The 16574-nt window shown below is 34.0% G+C and overlaps 1 protein-coding gene across 3 annotated transcripts in view; it reads right to left on the bottom strand.

Annotated features, from left to right (window-relative positions):
- LOC128158056 (cAMP-dependent protein kinase type II regulatory subunit-like) overlaps positions 1–12580 on the bottom strand; it is a 28464-nt gene extending 15884 nt beyond the window's left edge. Inside the window, exons 1-5 of one of the 3 annotated variants that reach the window (XM_052820743.1) lie at positions 12001–12580; positions 7741–7785; positions 5663–5709; positions 4188–4271; positions 31–72 (exon numbers count right to left, since the gene is read on the bottom strand). In XM_052820743.1, coding sequence (XP_052676703.1) covers positions 31–72; positions 4188–4271; positions 5663–5709; positions 7741–7785; positions 12001–12235 — 453 coding nt within the window. In that variant the 5' untranslated portion in view covers positions 12236–12580. The remainder of the gene's footprint in view (positions 1–30; positions 73–4187; positions 4272–5662; positions 5710–7740; positions 7786–12000) is intronic. The other 2 variants (XM_052820741.1, XM_052820742.1) reach the window with 2 other exon arrangements.
- Positions 12581–16574: the final 3994 nt, after the last annotated feature.

The following is a 16574-nucleotide window of genomic DNA, read 5'->3' on the forward strand; positions in this document are numbered from 1 at the left end:
ACATTTGAATCAAAAACAAAAAAATTCTACCTTTTTCTCGAACATGGCATCCAAAACTTCCCCCATCTGCTCCTAATAAAAGAATCAAAAGAAAAAAATCAACATAATGCATCCATCTTACAAACTAATATTATGTCCATTTTATTTACAGATATTGAAGCTTTTGTTGATAATGAGATACATATAAAATGTGTTGAGGCCAACGTAATGGGATAACAATTTAAGGTCAAGATCTAATAAATGATTTCATCGGAGTGTCTTTTTGGTGCTAATAAAACCATTATTGAATTCACAATATATTAGTTACAATGTAAATCTACGGCTTTAAAAGAATTATGTAGAATATGAAACACTTTTATGACATTCTACATTGAATAATTGGAAAAGTAATCCAGATACCTATATTCAATTTGTCATCATTTTATAGAGGAGGTCAAGAGCTTGTTTCACGCTGTTTTTGAAGAGACTGTATATATAGGCATTCTAAATATACTTATTTTCCTCATTTTACATAGTTCTAAATTAACAGTTAAAAAACTTGTTTTTTCATTGTGTTTACCAAAATATTAAGCCCCAGTACTCCCTATCTATTGTTATGAAGCAATATTGAAAGAATTTATATCCTGAATTTCATAAACCTGTAGGCGTCTTTCATTTACTAGATCTTGACCTTAAGCAATATTCTACTGGACATTGGATATCTATAACTGCAAATACAGGTGGGCAAGTGGTGACAGGAAGGTTATGGGTTGGGTTGTAAGAGGGGTGTGTGTGGGTGTGTAAGGGGAAGGGGGGGGGGGGGGTTAGAACTGCATGTTTGATTAAGAACACACATACTTAATTCATGAGCAAATCAAGTTTATCAATATCTGAATAATGTGTGTTGGTTGTAAATGTCATAATGCAGAATGCTACTACTGCATCAATATCTTAAAATATTAAAATCATCTAGTACATTTGGGGCCAGAATTAGTTTATGTTGAATTGAGCTGCAAGAGTTATAAAGGACTGGCAAACTTGAAAGTTTCAGAGTTGAGCAATGAGGAGGTTGTTAAGCTTGATAAATATGTGGGACGAAGGGTTAATCGGAAGCAACTAGCAATTGCACGGTCTTCCTATACTCATGTTACCAGGAAGAATGCCATTTATCAAGAAGCATGCAGCTTTTGTCAATCACTCACTGTGCATTATATTTAACTCTGTCAACAATTTTAAATCAAAACTAGGGCTACATGAATTGATTGCTCCCTAAGCTATTTAAATCACCCTCCAATAACAAGAACCAACCTTTGAATTAATACTATGAAATTCAAGACGATAAAAAAACGCAGCGCAATGAGCAGCTTGTAATTAATGGTTTGATGGAGACAAAGAAATCCGAATTCTTCCATGTCAATCAATATCAGTGCTGAGGTCTAAAGAATTAGGTCGTGTTTGATACAGTTATACATGTTTAGTACAAACACTGTTAAAGCGAATTCACAGGTATGGCAAAGTCTTATGGGGGTCAATTCCTTGTAAAATTTATATCTTCACAGTTACAACAAAACTCTGATATAGGGAATGAACAAAATAAAGAATTAACATTGTTTCCTGAAGGGGTTTAAATCAATTTGCCTTTCTAAGATATGAATTTTAAAAAGTTTCATAAAGTTGACATTATTCCCCCCTCCACACTAAAAAAAAGCCAATTTTTACTCTAATGCATGTTTGAATTTGATACTAAAATTCAAGTAAAACATATACTGCTAATTTGCACTATAGATTTTTGATGAATTTGTAATTACATGTTATACAAACATCAAAACTTGAGATATTGGAAGTAAATCTAGTTTCCTGGGACTCCCCAAACACCAATTTAGTTTTACTGTCGGTCTACAATACACTTCTCTATTCAGCAACAACAGAGGAATCAAGTTGCTCCCCGTGACATTTAGCTGTTGTAATTAAGAAACATTATCTGATGGAATGAGAAACAGGTCTCTCTGGAGCATCTTGGGGACATGGGAATCCTGACAGTTGCAAGAACTGAAATAAAGACAGCCTCAGCCAGTATCTCACTGCAAAAATATAGACAGCCTCAGCCAGTATCTCACTGCAGTCAGGTGACTGGTGGGAAGATTATTGAATTCTGCTCATTACGGAACAGCTTGTCTTGTAATCGCTGTCTCCGTTACATAATCCAAAACACCATTCCCCTTGTTGCCAAATCATAAAACAAATCACCATAAAACACTGCACATTATTCAAGATCTAGATCTGAAGCCGAGTGTGAAATGGATTGTAAATTTATGCTTGGCATGTTTTGTTAATTGACAGACACATGGACTGTTAGCCGACTATAGGAATAATCTTTGGATCAAAGCTACTCATCTGCATAAACAACTTGTTGTCATATTCAAACACATTGAAAATGTCAAACTATCGCTGTCAGTGAGGGTGTAGATGCACAAGAATTCCTTCCATGTCCCCACTGACACAGTGAGCTGCCATCTGCCAAACAAACTGAAAAACCTAAGCATTGCAAGTACTGAACAATGTCCAGTATTTCAACTGCATTAATGACCAAACTAAATACGTTTTTTTTTTTATTCTAACATTTAACAACAGATTATATTGATCTCATAAAAAAGCATTCCTCATTCACAGACCAACAAACAACAATTTACGGAGTACCAATTACCCACGCTGACATCAGCACCCTCGTGATTGCAGTCGCAGCATTCCTTGTTGGTCTGCAGAAAATACCTCAATCAATAACATGTTGTCCTTCTTGACAATCCAGAATTTTCTTAAATTATCCATTTTGGTTACCACACTCACATCTAGTGCAAAATATACTGCAAATATTGCTACTGTTGGTCTTATGGTCAATCTCTGTAGCTTAGTAGCAGATGACCCCAACCCTATATTATTTTCACCACTGGACACTAATTAAGTAGTTCCCCAGTAACATCTATATTTTTTTAGTTTTGGACTTATAATTCATTACTGTAATCTGCCCCACTCCCCCCCCCCCTATAGTATCTTCACCAATGGTCACTAAATAGTTCATCTTTTTACCATGTGACCCCTTCAGTACTTACACCATCAGACACACAGTACATACAGTATGTAGGATCATACTTTCAATGTTTCCCCTGTCCCTCACTACAGAGGCAACCACAAGCGTCCCATAAACCAACCACACACTCTATGGGGGAGTCGTCCATCATCTGATGCGATGAACAGTGGTACTCATAACTCATACAAAGCTTGCTATTAATTACTACAACAATTAGTTGCTCTCTCTTAGATACTGAATGGGCCTTTAGACTTGTCAAGACAACACACTAACACACTTAACACTAACTTTCTGTGTCATAAAATTTCTAGACTAGCATCTGAATGCTAGCTTACAAACTGACCATCAGGGGGAAACACAACTGGCTTTACAATAAAATCAAAGCAATTGTATGTGAGTATTTCAAGCCCAAGAGAAGCTTTGCATGCAATGCAAAGTGGCGGAAGTGAATTTGTGTATGAATGAAGCAAGGCTTTATGGCTTTCTTCTGTGAAAAAAAAACTAGCACAGAAAGGAAATTCAAGCTGGCAGAAAATGCCTCTAATGGCATCCAATCGGATTCAGATTTCCGGGGACCAAGTGTTGTTTACTTCAGCAGAGTCCCTTCCAAGCCACGTCATCCAGGCTGTCCAGAGTCAAACCACAAAGCCATTAATTACAATCACTAACAAAACATTTACCTAACAAATGCATTACATTGATCGTGGAATGCATTCACATGCAAATCAGGCAAATGATCACAAAAGAGCAACCAAACTCTCTGAATGCAAATGTTGGAATATGAGCAGTAACACTGAAGCATCTCAACAGAATGGTAAAACTGGTTTCATTGCAGGTTCTTGTTTGTACCTGCCACTTTATACAGTAAGGGAGGTCATGTATATCAAAGGTTACATATCAACAACTTAAAATTCATTGTGTAACAAGTCTAGCTTTTCAGTCTTTTGAAGTAATTTGAAAAAACCAATTTTGCCCTGCAACTTTTCCAAACTTAACCAGAGTGACAGGCATGCCAAAATAATCCACTGTGTAATGTATTGTAAAATATATGAGATTGCATGGAAGGGGGGGGGGATAAGGTCAGGGGGAGCCCAGGAGGGATACAAAACAATCAATGCCTTACCGGTTCCAGTGACCGGAAGAGAAGGATATGCTTGACTGCCTCAGCCAATCTCTGTCTCTGTTCATCTGACTTAGGGTGGACAATCTAAAACAACAGAAAAGAACATTAAATTTAGTTTTTTGTTCTTCATTTCAAAAAGCCCTGGTGTTTGTCTTTACAGAAATAATTTAATCTTGAGTATATACAATGAATAATAAATAGTTCAATGCAATATTCTTCAAAATCATCCCTTTAGGTATTTTTTCTAAGAATCCTTAGGCCACTAATACTATACGCTTTGCTTCTGTACTTTAAAAAGCCAACAGTAGTTTCAAAGTCAATCATTGAAAATTAGCTTGTGTTACAGTACATGTACTGATAAATATGGTACTACCAGTATATGTATATAATACTTTAATGTGAAACCAACAAGTACACATCTATATTCAATGATACTATATTTTGTGTAGCTAACAAGTACATGTTTGCTTAATGTATGTCCTACTTGTGAGTAGGAGTAAGTCGGAGGGGAAAACCGACCCTAAAGAAGAGGTCAAGGTCTGATCAACTGTTATCTGTTTACGAGTCCGAGTCAACAAGTGGAGAACAGGAAACTGTGCAGGGGAATGCCGTTTCCTGCACCGCCAGTTCACGCAATCCGACGGTCAGTCACAGACACAAGGGCATTGTACGCCACATTCCTGGTATCCAATCCGTCCAGACAATTTACTTATTATATCTCTGTCCTACCCCATTATTCAGATAAAAATCTAATTTTAATAAGGGAATATGAAATTCTTTGCTCATCTCATTTATAAAAGCTTTACATTTTCATATGATATAGTGACATTTAGTTGACATAAATTCTGAAAATGATATTGCCAAGACTATCGATTTGATCTCTTGAAATTTAAACCTCATTTTTTTTCTCTTTCCCTCTGTTTGAAGTAAAAAAAAGTCATTAACAGAGTATATATATCATGTTACAATACTGAATTAAGAAAACTTGAATTTGTAACTTAATGCCCTTAAATTACTACATGGCATAAAACACAGTTGGACTGTTTTTCAATAATGTATACATTAAATATTTTTACCCTTTACTTTTGAAGGTATTAACAAACTTAAAGTCCATTCTAGAGGTCTTGAGCAATGCTGCTTTATATACATTTACTTATAATACGATAAGGTACTAGTTAATCCTACTTACATTTTAACTACTAACTCTATAATGTTTAAACGGACGTCTCGTGGAGGGGCCTTAAAGTCAGGCCTAGGAGAGATTAATTGGAAACGAGAAAATTCAATATATCAACTAGACGACGTCAACAAACCCCCTGAAATGTTATGAGTGACCACGGATTAAACAGCCAAATAAAGCTCTTAAGCTAGCGGGGAATATATACCTACACAAGGAATATATACCTACAAAAGGAATATATACCTACAAAAGGAATATATACCTACACGTGTACATGAATTTTCTGATCACTTACCTTTTCATACTCGTCATCACTTTCTGGGTTATATGGGGCGGCAAATACTGTAAAAAAGGAAATAAAAACATGAGTCTTTAGATTTCACTTTGATTAATTCTTAAAAAAAAACCAAGTGATTCTTGACTGATAATCAAACAGTCCATGCACTATTTCCTGGGATAAATTATACAATCAAACAATCTTTCTTTATCATGTTTAATGAAATTGATCAATAAAGAAAACAAAAAACCTAAAATTTTACTTCCTCAAAATCTTCCATTCTTAAAATGCAAAATTACAACGAAGATACGAAATTTGACATGGTTAAAACTGAATGTTAGAAGGACTATGGAGCATTAAAATGGGAGGAAGGGTAACCAAATTTTTATCTGTTTGAAGGAGGTTGGAGTTTCTTTGCTATTGTTCCCTAGATGATAGCATCAGCAGACATGTGCATGAATTCCCCCGAGTTATCTGTTCTGTGTAATTAGGTTTATGACGGCCATTGATTTTTGGTTCTACGGAATTGAAGTGGACATCATCAGGCACCGCGTTGTCAACGTCTCCGGACAAGACTCTTTGATGAAAACCATGATAAGACTACACTGCAGTTCCCCTTTACACTTATACACTTCATTATAACACAAAACTATACCACAAAATACATACTACAGTATTTATATACCACCAAATACCACAGATACTCAACAAGTGTGAACTGATATAAAACGGGAAAAAGCCTTGTAAGAATTCTTCGAAAACTGCGCGAGCAAACGATCTTGCTGATCAATTAAGTATTTGTAAATCATTGACAACCTCCCAGAAGGAATATCTATAGGGACATACGGTAGTCACTCGTTGGCGTTGATAATGAGGGTCTTCACAAAGCTGTGATGTACTTGTTTAAAGGAAACCTGTGATGTACTGGTACGAACCACAGTCTGATCTGTTATGTGTATATACAATAAAGAATGTACCGCCATCCATATCTTTGTTATCTTTACAACTGAAAGGACGCACATGCTGTCGACTGAAGAAGTCAACTGACTGTTCAAGTCATGATTTTGCCCAAGGTGTCTGTTTGTCTACATGACGAAAAAGTTTATGTAAACAGAAGTTTTCTCTTAAATATATTCTTTTCAAATCCCCAATAAACACCTAAAGGTTCAATTTGGGTGAGGTTTCCTCTCCATGTCTATTGTCTTAGTGTATTGTTTTCTTGAATTGATAAAGATCTGAGTTCAAGAAGAACATTTTAGAATAAAGTGTCGCTTTCAAAACCTCAAAAATCACAATAAAAGCATGAAATCGTTCATTATGTTAAACTGCCTGACTTGTTTGCTTGGTCGGTAGATTACAGGTATTGTTTTGTATGTTAATTATTAATTAACTATTCCATTAATTGGCTGTATGGACGAAACAACTAATAGAGGTGTCCTTCCATATACATACAAAGCCAAGTCATCAGGCCTGTGTTTAAGGCAAATATCTTAAACAGAGATGAGCTCAAGAAAAAAATTAATGGACAAATTCCAAGATGCCTCGCATTAGTTGAAATGGATTTAATCGAAATCTCTCCCTCTCTCCAGTGAAATGAACATTAGATGAGCAGATAATTTCTAAACACAATTGGTATGCATCAACTGAACTGAAACAAAATTTTGCTGAACTATACAATAAACAGCCCACATCTAGCTACACATAATCTGAACTCGTACAAACATAAACCAATCGAAATGAAAAGTCAGCAAGAAAAAATACTATGGGAGGGCAGAGATTTAGATTAGAAACTCTTAATTTTGTTTTCAACATATATCAATTTTTATATTTCCATGTTTAATTCAACTTGTATTAGCAAGATTTAATTAAATATTAGCCGATGGAAAGTTCGGCCAGAATTAGTGATGTCTGTGGGGTTGGGGGGATCAGGAACTCCCCTTTTTGTTCTTTTGTTAACAAGTTAACTGTATCAGGATAAACTCTAAATGTAGTAAGAAAACTTGCTCGTCTCTGGGTTAGTTTTGGGGCTCCATTCGTAGACAGTGAGTATGGTAGAGAAGACAGGTAACAGACAGAACCATTAAGGAGGTACTTACCTGAGCCTCGCCTTGTGCCTCGAGCATTCAAGTTAGGTGGGGGTTCTGTAAAGTAAAAAAGAAAACATTGTTTATCAACACATTACACGGAGGATAAAACTTGTATATATACCTTCTTCCAGAGCAAACACAGAACACTGAGATGTGAGCGTAAACTGTCTAGCTTTGTCTGACCATTGGTTCATGTATTTAAGCATAACCACTTTGTGAATCCATTCTGTGCGTTTCAGCACATGGACCATACTAAAATAAGTGGAGAGTGGAGACAGAACTTTATAACTTGTTTCCACTTTATGAGTGCCTCATATGAAACAAATACATTTTGCCAAAAATCACATTTTAATCTGTTTGTTTTTTTAAAAAATCCAGAAATACAGTGTGTCTTAACTCTTATCAATAACAAGAAATGACAATTCAAACCAAAATCTGCTTACATGTACTACATATATTTGCAATATATCTGCAGCAAAAATAACAATTCAAATCTTGGTCCTCATATAACAAGTCAACATCACCAGAGTAGTTAATGTGACATATAGCTAAATCAAAAGCAAGTCAATCACACACCCAACATAACCTGTATGTAACAGATAACAGAGAAATAGTCTGTTCACAGAACATCATCTACCAGTACCTTCTTCTACCTTCCCATTGGACACAGAACTTTCCATCGACACTTTCTCTCCATCCTTTTGTTCCATTTCTTCTGAATTCTTCGCATGCGACCCGAATCACAGTCCAATCCAACTGATCATTCCTTCTTTTTTTTTTAAATCTTCTCTTTTTTTTCGCAAAATGTAACCGACACACAAACTATAGATCACTTCCAGCCAAAGCGTCAACAACAAAGCTTGCGTCCCAAGACAAACTACTACCTGAACATGTTCAAATATTGAATAATGATGAAAAATGAACAGCGATTACACCGCAAGGCTAGAACACTGCTATAAAAACTAACATTTCCTACATCAAGGATAACTTTGCCTTGATCATAGACCCGCATCTAACATGTACCATGTTGGTTTTTCCCCATTTACACCATGTAACAGTCTCAGCCTTCAGAGAAACGATAGGACTAAACTATAGGAAAACGGCTCCAGTCACCCACGTAACATCATTTCAGTCAGGGTCCATGTCGCCACCAAAAAAATTTATGTCATAATGCCCTGTGCTGCGATCATGTCTTTGGACGAAATATTGACCCACTGAAGCCCAGCAATTAGAGGCTGGGGTCTGCATCTTAAATACGAAGGAGCATCCTTCTATGAATATGTCATTACCGTGGTTTAGCCTGGGTGATTTATTTGGACTACGCTGACTACATGGGATGGTCTTTCTGTCCAACGGAGACTGGCTTATCATTGATGACATAATCGGCTACTAACTTCTAAGTTAATTTCCTCTTTTTGTAATTAATGGGAAATCAATGTAACAAATCTGATTGTTGATAATTACCTTTCAGATTGAATGGAATCTAATATGTACTTTGTATGGTTAGAATAGCCTCGCAGTAACCATGAACTGTCTATGAGACCAGACTGGTGCATGCATGAATTCCTCCAATACGCAAGTCAATTAAACCAAATAATCATCATTTACTCCATCATTGGCATCTTTTTCATACTTGTCTTAAAAATCTCCATTAAGAATTAAACTACCTGGTACATCATAAAAACTATATAATCTTATTTATGATTTAATATCATCTCACTCAAATGAACCATTACAGAGTGTACATTTAACATGTTTAATATTTTGCAATATCTGAGATGATGACCATAAGAATATTAAACATATTTTTATGGGATTTTTTTGTAACGGTAACCTACATAATAAGCAGCCCATAGAAATATATCCAGTTGTATGCTAAATTTGATAACTTTTGCTGACATAGAGATATACTGAGTGTATATTTCATTTTCAAAAAATACATACAAGAAGTAAAAAAAATTATAACATAAACACTCTCTTGATATTTTACCAGAGTTCTTCAATCAAATTAGTTTTGTCAAATTTACTACGGTAATAATGAAGCCAATAACCACACTCAGATAGAAAAAATTAATATAATATGAGATTGACAAAATCAAGTCATTTTTTTAGTGCTGAAACGAATGTTCGAATATTCGCGAATGAATAGTAAATTTCTAATATTCGAATGTATATTTAGCATTCGAATATTCGATCACATGTCTAACACCCATATTAAGCATTGTAAACTAAGCTGCATCGTGTTATTTCGTTACAATGGAAAGGAGAAGCTGAAAAATTTTACTTTGAACGAAAGAAAAGACAAGCCATCTATGACTGCCATGCTTGGTAGAATCTATTACTTAACCCAGTAATAGACTCTTCCGCCATGCTTGTTTACCTTGAAAGTTAAAGCATGGTTTACATCGAACGGAGACAAACATTCTGGATTTATCAATTCATAACAGACGCTGAAGAAATAATTTGCTTAAATGTTTGAGCGAGTGTGAGCTACGGAGAGTTAATATCGAAAGGTACCTCGAAAGTTTTTTTTAAAAAGATACCTCGATATATTTTTTTCTTCTTCAAATAAACAGAACATTTCCGGAACTATGAGCGTTATCAGTTTTCTTTTTGATACTATATCAAACATGGCGGAAATATTTGGACTGACTTACGAAGTTACGTATCCGACGGTATCGGTCTCAAACAGGAGTCAGGACTGTAGTATATTATTAAAGAAGTAATCAACCTTTTGATTCTATTTAAAGGAAATTTTTAAAAAAATATCAGTATATTATTATTTGCTTAAAAAATAAATGCACACCCAATTCAATCGATACTTATGCGTTAAGTGTCAACTTCGAACTGACCTGTTTAAGCAGTCTAAACATACACCCACTTAGTAATACAAACTTAATACCTTTTCTTTGACATCTACGAATATTCGAATACGAATCGAATAGCACTCACGAATATTCGAATACTGATTTATGGTATTCGTTTCAGCACTACATTTTTTATCTCATAGCCAGCAGGTATGTTGGAAGATAATGAAAATAATTCATATTTTATGACATTTTAATTCTAACCCGAACCCAAATTTTCACCAAGAACATGTTGGCGGAAAGAGTCTTGAAAAACTGACTATCAAAGATTTTCATGCATGCATAATTGTCATAAATCACCTGATAACAAACCACAATAAAATGTAAATGTTCCACAGGAAAAATATTACAGTCACTCTTACACATGTAAACTTAGTTTTAAACTTAAAAAATATAAATTTCAAAAATAAAATACTTGAATGTTTACACGAGAAACAAAATATTTTCACTTCACTCTCGGAGTATACCATACAATCACCAGTTAAGTTCATAATTCCATAAATGCAATTGGTCTCATGAAAAGTTTATTAGTGCTTATTTATTTTTTTTACCTTTAACTTGGTTTAGATACATGAAAAATGCATTCTTGAACAAGTAATACTTTCAACAATTCTCAATGAACATTGGTAACATGAACTCTACTGTTGGCACTTACTACATGTTGTACATCAAGGTAAATTTGCCAGAAACTTTTGTATTATGCCAAGTTTATTGAAAATAGTTGTCTAGTGATAAACAGTGAATGATGCAGATGAGGTCTCTAAGAAATCTGAAATCTACTCTAGATTTCATGAAATTAATGACAACTTATTTCCATCTCTCCTAACTTGAGTTTATGAGATTCCATTCAATCATAATTTCCCAAAATCCATAGAAGTATGAAAATTGGCCAAGCCTAATATTCAACCCAATACACAATCAACCATACTTATAGTGGGGGAGGAGAACATTTCTGGATTTATTTTCCATAAGACATCAGAAAATATTTGTAATGAGCTGGAAAGAATCCTTTTCCTGATGCATGCATTCCTGAAGGGTCCATACAATAACAGCAGATTGTCATGCCTAATGAGATTCCATGATTCTATCACGAAGAATATCATAAACCAAATGAAAGTCATGAACATAAAAATGTGTCTGATACATGTACTTATGTGTTTATGTGTTACTTGATTAATAGATTTTCTACTTCAATGGGATTAAGTAGAAAGGGGCTTATACCAAAATCGACCAGTTGTTATTAACAAATTTATAACATTCAGCATGAGCTTTATGACAGCTATATGGCAGAATGTTATCCCTTAAGAGTTCTCCATAAATATCTTAAATAAAGATAATATACCACGACATAGCAACTATCAATGAACAGTCGAAAATTATGAGGGGTTTTCTCAAAACATACCTGGTTCTTCATCGTCGCTATCAGTCTGCATGGGTTCCTCTGGAGGGGGGCTAGCTGCAAATCGCACGCCTCCTGTTCGAACATTTTTGACTGAAGTGTCATTGTTTTTATTTTCATTAAGTTTCACAAAGTAATCTGCTGCAAATTGGTTTAAATCACTTGGTCGTTCTTTTAGCACTGCGACCGTAAAATCCTGCAGAAGGTCTGTTAAACCGGTAGGAATTTCAAAACTCATGATTAATTAAGAGTTTCCTCGGCGATGTGAAATTAAAAATTGTCACATTTAAATCCAGATAGGAAAATTAAACAATTAACAGCTAAGTGATCTACAAAATTCTTTCCTTTTTCCCCGTTTACCTATCCATAGCGAAAGTCTCCGAACAGCTTAGGTTACTACACCATTGACGTCATTACCGGTTTTTTCATGCGAATTAGAGAGGGTAACTTATGTCGATGATAACTGAAATATATTATAAAATCCTGGGGTTTTTTTTAAAGAAGATGTATATTTCAACAGAGCACAACTAAGCTATTGCTCGATAGAGAGCAAAATAACAAACAGAAGTAAGGACTAATTCTTATCTACCGTGCGCATGAATATTTATTATATATGGAGGCAAGGCCATCGTACGTATGTTAATTCGACCTGACTGTCATTCACTTTACATTGAATCAGGATCATGAATTTTAAATTCAAAGTACAGCGATTTACAGACGATTAAATGTTTTGACTCATTATTCGTTTGTTGATAACACCTCGTTATGAAATAAAATATTTACGTATTTGTTTATGTACGATAAGTCTTAAAAAGGGAACAATGAGCATTGTATTTACTTATGACATGGATGTGAACTTTTTAGTTGTTTTATTCAGAAAACGACTTGACAGTTGCAAGAACTTTCGTCTTTCTATATATGGAAAACAAATTATAGTTTATTTCTTGAAATCTACCTGATAGAGAAATGGAATTTAAATCGATAGCTTGTGCTATACTCTTATACTCTTATACTATGTTCACTTTTTATGCATAGAGATTTTTAAACTTTAGCAAGACAAGGCAGGTGTTGGGATTTCAAACTCGTTAACATTTCCATGATGACTTAATTCATCATATTTTGAATATTTAATCAGATGTTAATGAACCAGCGTGACAAATTACCGTTTTGTTTTTATGCTTTGCTTGTGAATTCCTGTAAAAACTTTGGCATGGAATTGTAGGTGAAAGTTTTAAACAACCAGACACAAACAATTAGAAATAAATAAATAGGCAAGTAGATAGAATATTTTGAAAATACGATTAAATGAATACAATATAGAATTACAGAACAGATAGACAATGAATTAAATATCAAAAGAATACTTATTCTGTATTAAAAACTCCGAATGGCATACAATGTATTGATATATACTGGCATCTTAAGGTCAGGCGCTACATATCTTCCATTTTTTCTATTAATTTTTCCTATCCCCACAATTTGTAGATTTCCACTTCGTAATTCCATAACTATGTTTTCATGTTCTATTGAAATTGAAAATATATAATATGACTTTATTTATAAGCATTCAAATGCATTTTGTATGCTATTTTATGGAAAATTCTAACTATTCTAGCTCCGAAAATAGCCTGGTAATGTACCCTGAATTTTTGGGAAGTATCGGATTATAATTAAATGTTATTGAATAAGGAATAATATATCAAGGAAAATTATATAAAATTGAGGAACGTCTCGCGCGGGTGTTCTTAAATCTTAAATTGATTGACCATGTATTTATCCAACTTTATCAATACATTCTGACATTTTTTATGTACCCGGAGAAAACCCACGCGACCGCCATACCTCATCACATTCAACCACTGTCGATTACGAGGACCGAACTCGGGTCGCAGCAGCGAGGAGCGAATGCTCTGCACTTCTTTGACACCCTTTATTTTGAAATTTCCAGGTGGCAGTAAATATGACAGTTAGTTGTATTAACTACCAGAGACCGCGGTAAATACAAAATTCAAATAATGCATGACAAGACATGATTAAACACACATATACGAGGGTCAGTCAAAACTTACGAAGACAATGTGGCTGTCTATCATATATTTTTCATACAAATCATATCTAACAGACCCAGTAACACTTCTTTTATTGGTATACGAAATTTCATTCCATTTGATGAAAAGGTATTTTTATTATCGAATTTTAAAAACAACAAGTTTTGTCACCAAGGTGAACGGTAACGTTCAAAACATGACGTCAAAATGACACACTTACACTAATAATAGAAATACCGCTGAATGTCTTATAATAATGCTTTTCGTCTTACAACATGACAACTACCCGGTAAATTCAAAATTTACAACATGACATTACAACTAAAACGTATGTCTCTTAGTTTACAGTATGAAAACCCTGCACGTCAGATGACGCTATTTATTCTAATTACCAAATTTACTGTATGATAATCTGTGTTCTTTCTTGCTGGTTTATGTCCAAAATACAGTTACCACCACACCCGCAAAATGTGTTACCGTTAAACACAAAATTAATGTGCAAATCATTTTTGACGTATGATTTACACCATTGAGCATTTTTACAGTTTGTATAGGCTTTTTCCCAAGTTAAATCCATACTTTTTGTATCTCTTCGTGCGCCCTGACATCAGAAACGTTAACGTTTTAATAGTCAATTTAAGAGAGGACTATCGGTCTAGAAACTGATTTCTAGTCAACGAAGCAATAGGCCTATATCTCGTCATCATCTGGTATATATAAAATTGCAAGACAATACTTTAATTTAAGGTTTCAATATAATATGGTTTTAAGCCCAATTTATAGAAATATTACTTTCAACATTATAATTTATGGTTTATTGTTGACATAAGTTTTGACCGTGCGCAGTGACCTCATTTTTGCAGGATTAATTTTTGAATAGGTCATATATAGAAGTAAAGAAACATATTTAATTTTCTAAATTACTACTAAATTTATTAGCAATATGACGTTATGGTCAAGATCTAGTAGATAAAAGGTGCCTACCGTTTATAAAATTTGAGGTATAAATTCTTTCAATGATGCTTCATAACAATAAATTTTCGGTAAGCACAATGAAAAATCATGTTTTAAACAAAAATGAAAAATCAAAATTTCGGAGTTTTGTCTGACGAATGAAATATATCTAGAATGCATACAGTCTCTCCAAAACGGAATTAAACAAGCTCTTGACCTCCTCTTTGAAATGATGTCAAATCAAATATAGGTATAGGTATTACTTTTCCTATGATTTACCATAAAATGTCAAGAAATTGTATAATTTTCTACATAATTCCTTTATAAAGCCGTAAAGTACGGGAAAAGGATTCTCCAGAGCAATTATGACGTCATAATGGTTAAGTAAAATAGCTATCATATGGTAATGGTCGTCGTATTGTTCGACTTACCCTCGTGTGACGTTATGTTCAAGTTCAAGTTCAGTTTATTCACTCAGACCAAATAATTTGGTACAAGAGGAACATATATATAATACATACAAATACAAATCGTCAGAGGTACAGACAAACAGGTACATTTTCATACAGGGAAAAAATATAAATAAAAAAGAACAGACTATAGAATCACTACTTATATTAGATTTTAGTATAAAGGATCATAATAGGAAAACAACTAAGAGGAGCAGACAGCATCAAAAATTTTTGAAATAAATACACATAATTTTCTTAGCGATTTACAATTGCAATTAGTCATGAGTTCAGAAAACTTAAAAAAATTTGGTCTTTTCCAATATTTTGTGTTTATGTATTTTTTCCTTATTTCTTCTAGTGCCGAACATTCTAAAATATAATGAAATTCATCTCCAATAAGACCTTTATTACACAAAAGACATAACCTCTCATTCAAAGGAATGTTATACCATCTGCCTGTCTCTACAGGAAAACGATGGTTTGATGTACGAAATTTAATGAATTTTTTTCTTAGTTTTACAGGTAAAATATCAAGATACTTCTCAAAGCCAAAATATGGTTTTAAAATTTTATACACTTGACCTCTGGAAGAACAATTCATATCATTTGACCATATTTGCATAAATTGGTCTTTTAATCTTTGGTTTACAGTAGCAGATAACCATTCTATATTGACAAAATTATGGTTCTGCCAGACATATTGTAGCCCGCACATGTTCAAAATTCTTTGAATACAATCAATCCATGGGCTTTTACAATCGCTATTAAAATGTTGTGAAAATAAATATCTGTACACTGTATATACAATTTTGTTCTCGGGGCTTATTAGCATTTTCCCCCAATATGTAATTATTCTTGTATAAACATTAATATACAACGGGTAGCGCCCTGTTTCTCCATATATCATAAAATTCGGTGTTGTGCTTCTTAAATTAAGTACTGTTTTCAAAAATTTCGGATGTACACGTTCAATAATATCTAGATTTTCAAAGCCCCAAATTTCGCAGCCGTACAATAAAACTGGTAAAACAACCTTATCAAACAAATCAAATTGACAATTTACTGGTAAATTAAAATTTCTAATTTTTCTTATAACACCATACATAGCCTTTTGAGCCTGTTC

The sequence above is a fragment of the Crassostrea angulata genome, chromosome 8, assembly GCF_025612915.1.
Source record: "Crassostrea angulata isolate pt1a10 chromosome 8, ASM2561291v2, whole genome shotgun sequence".
Lineage (NCBI taxonomy): Eukaryota > Metazoa > Mollusca > Bivalvia > Ostreida > Ostreidae > Magallana > Magallana angulata.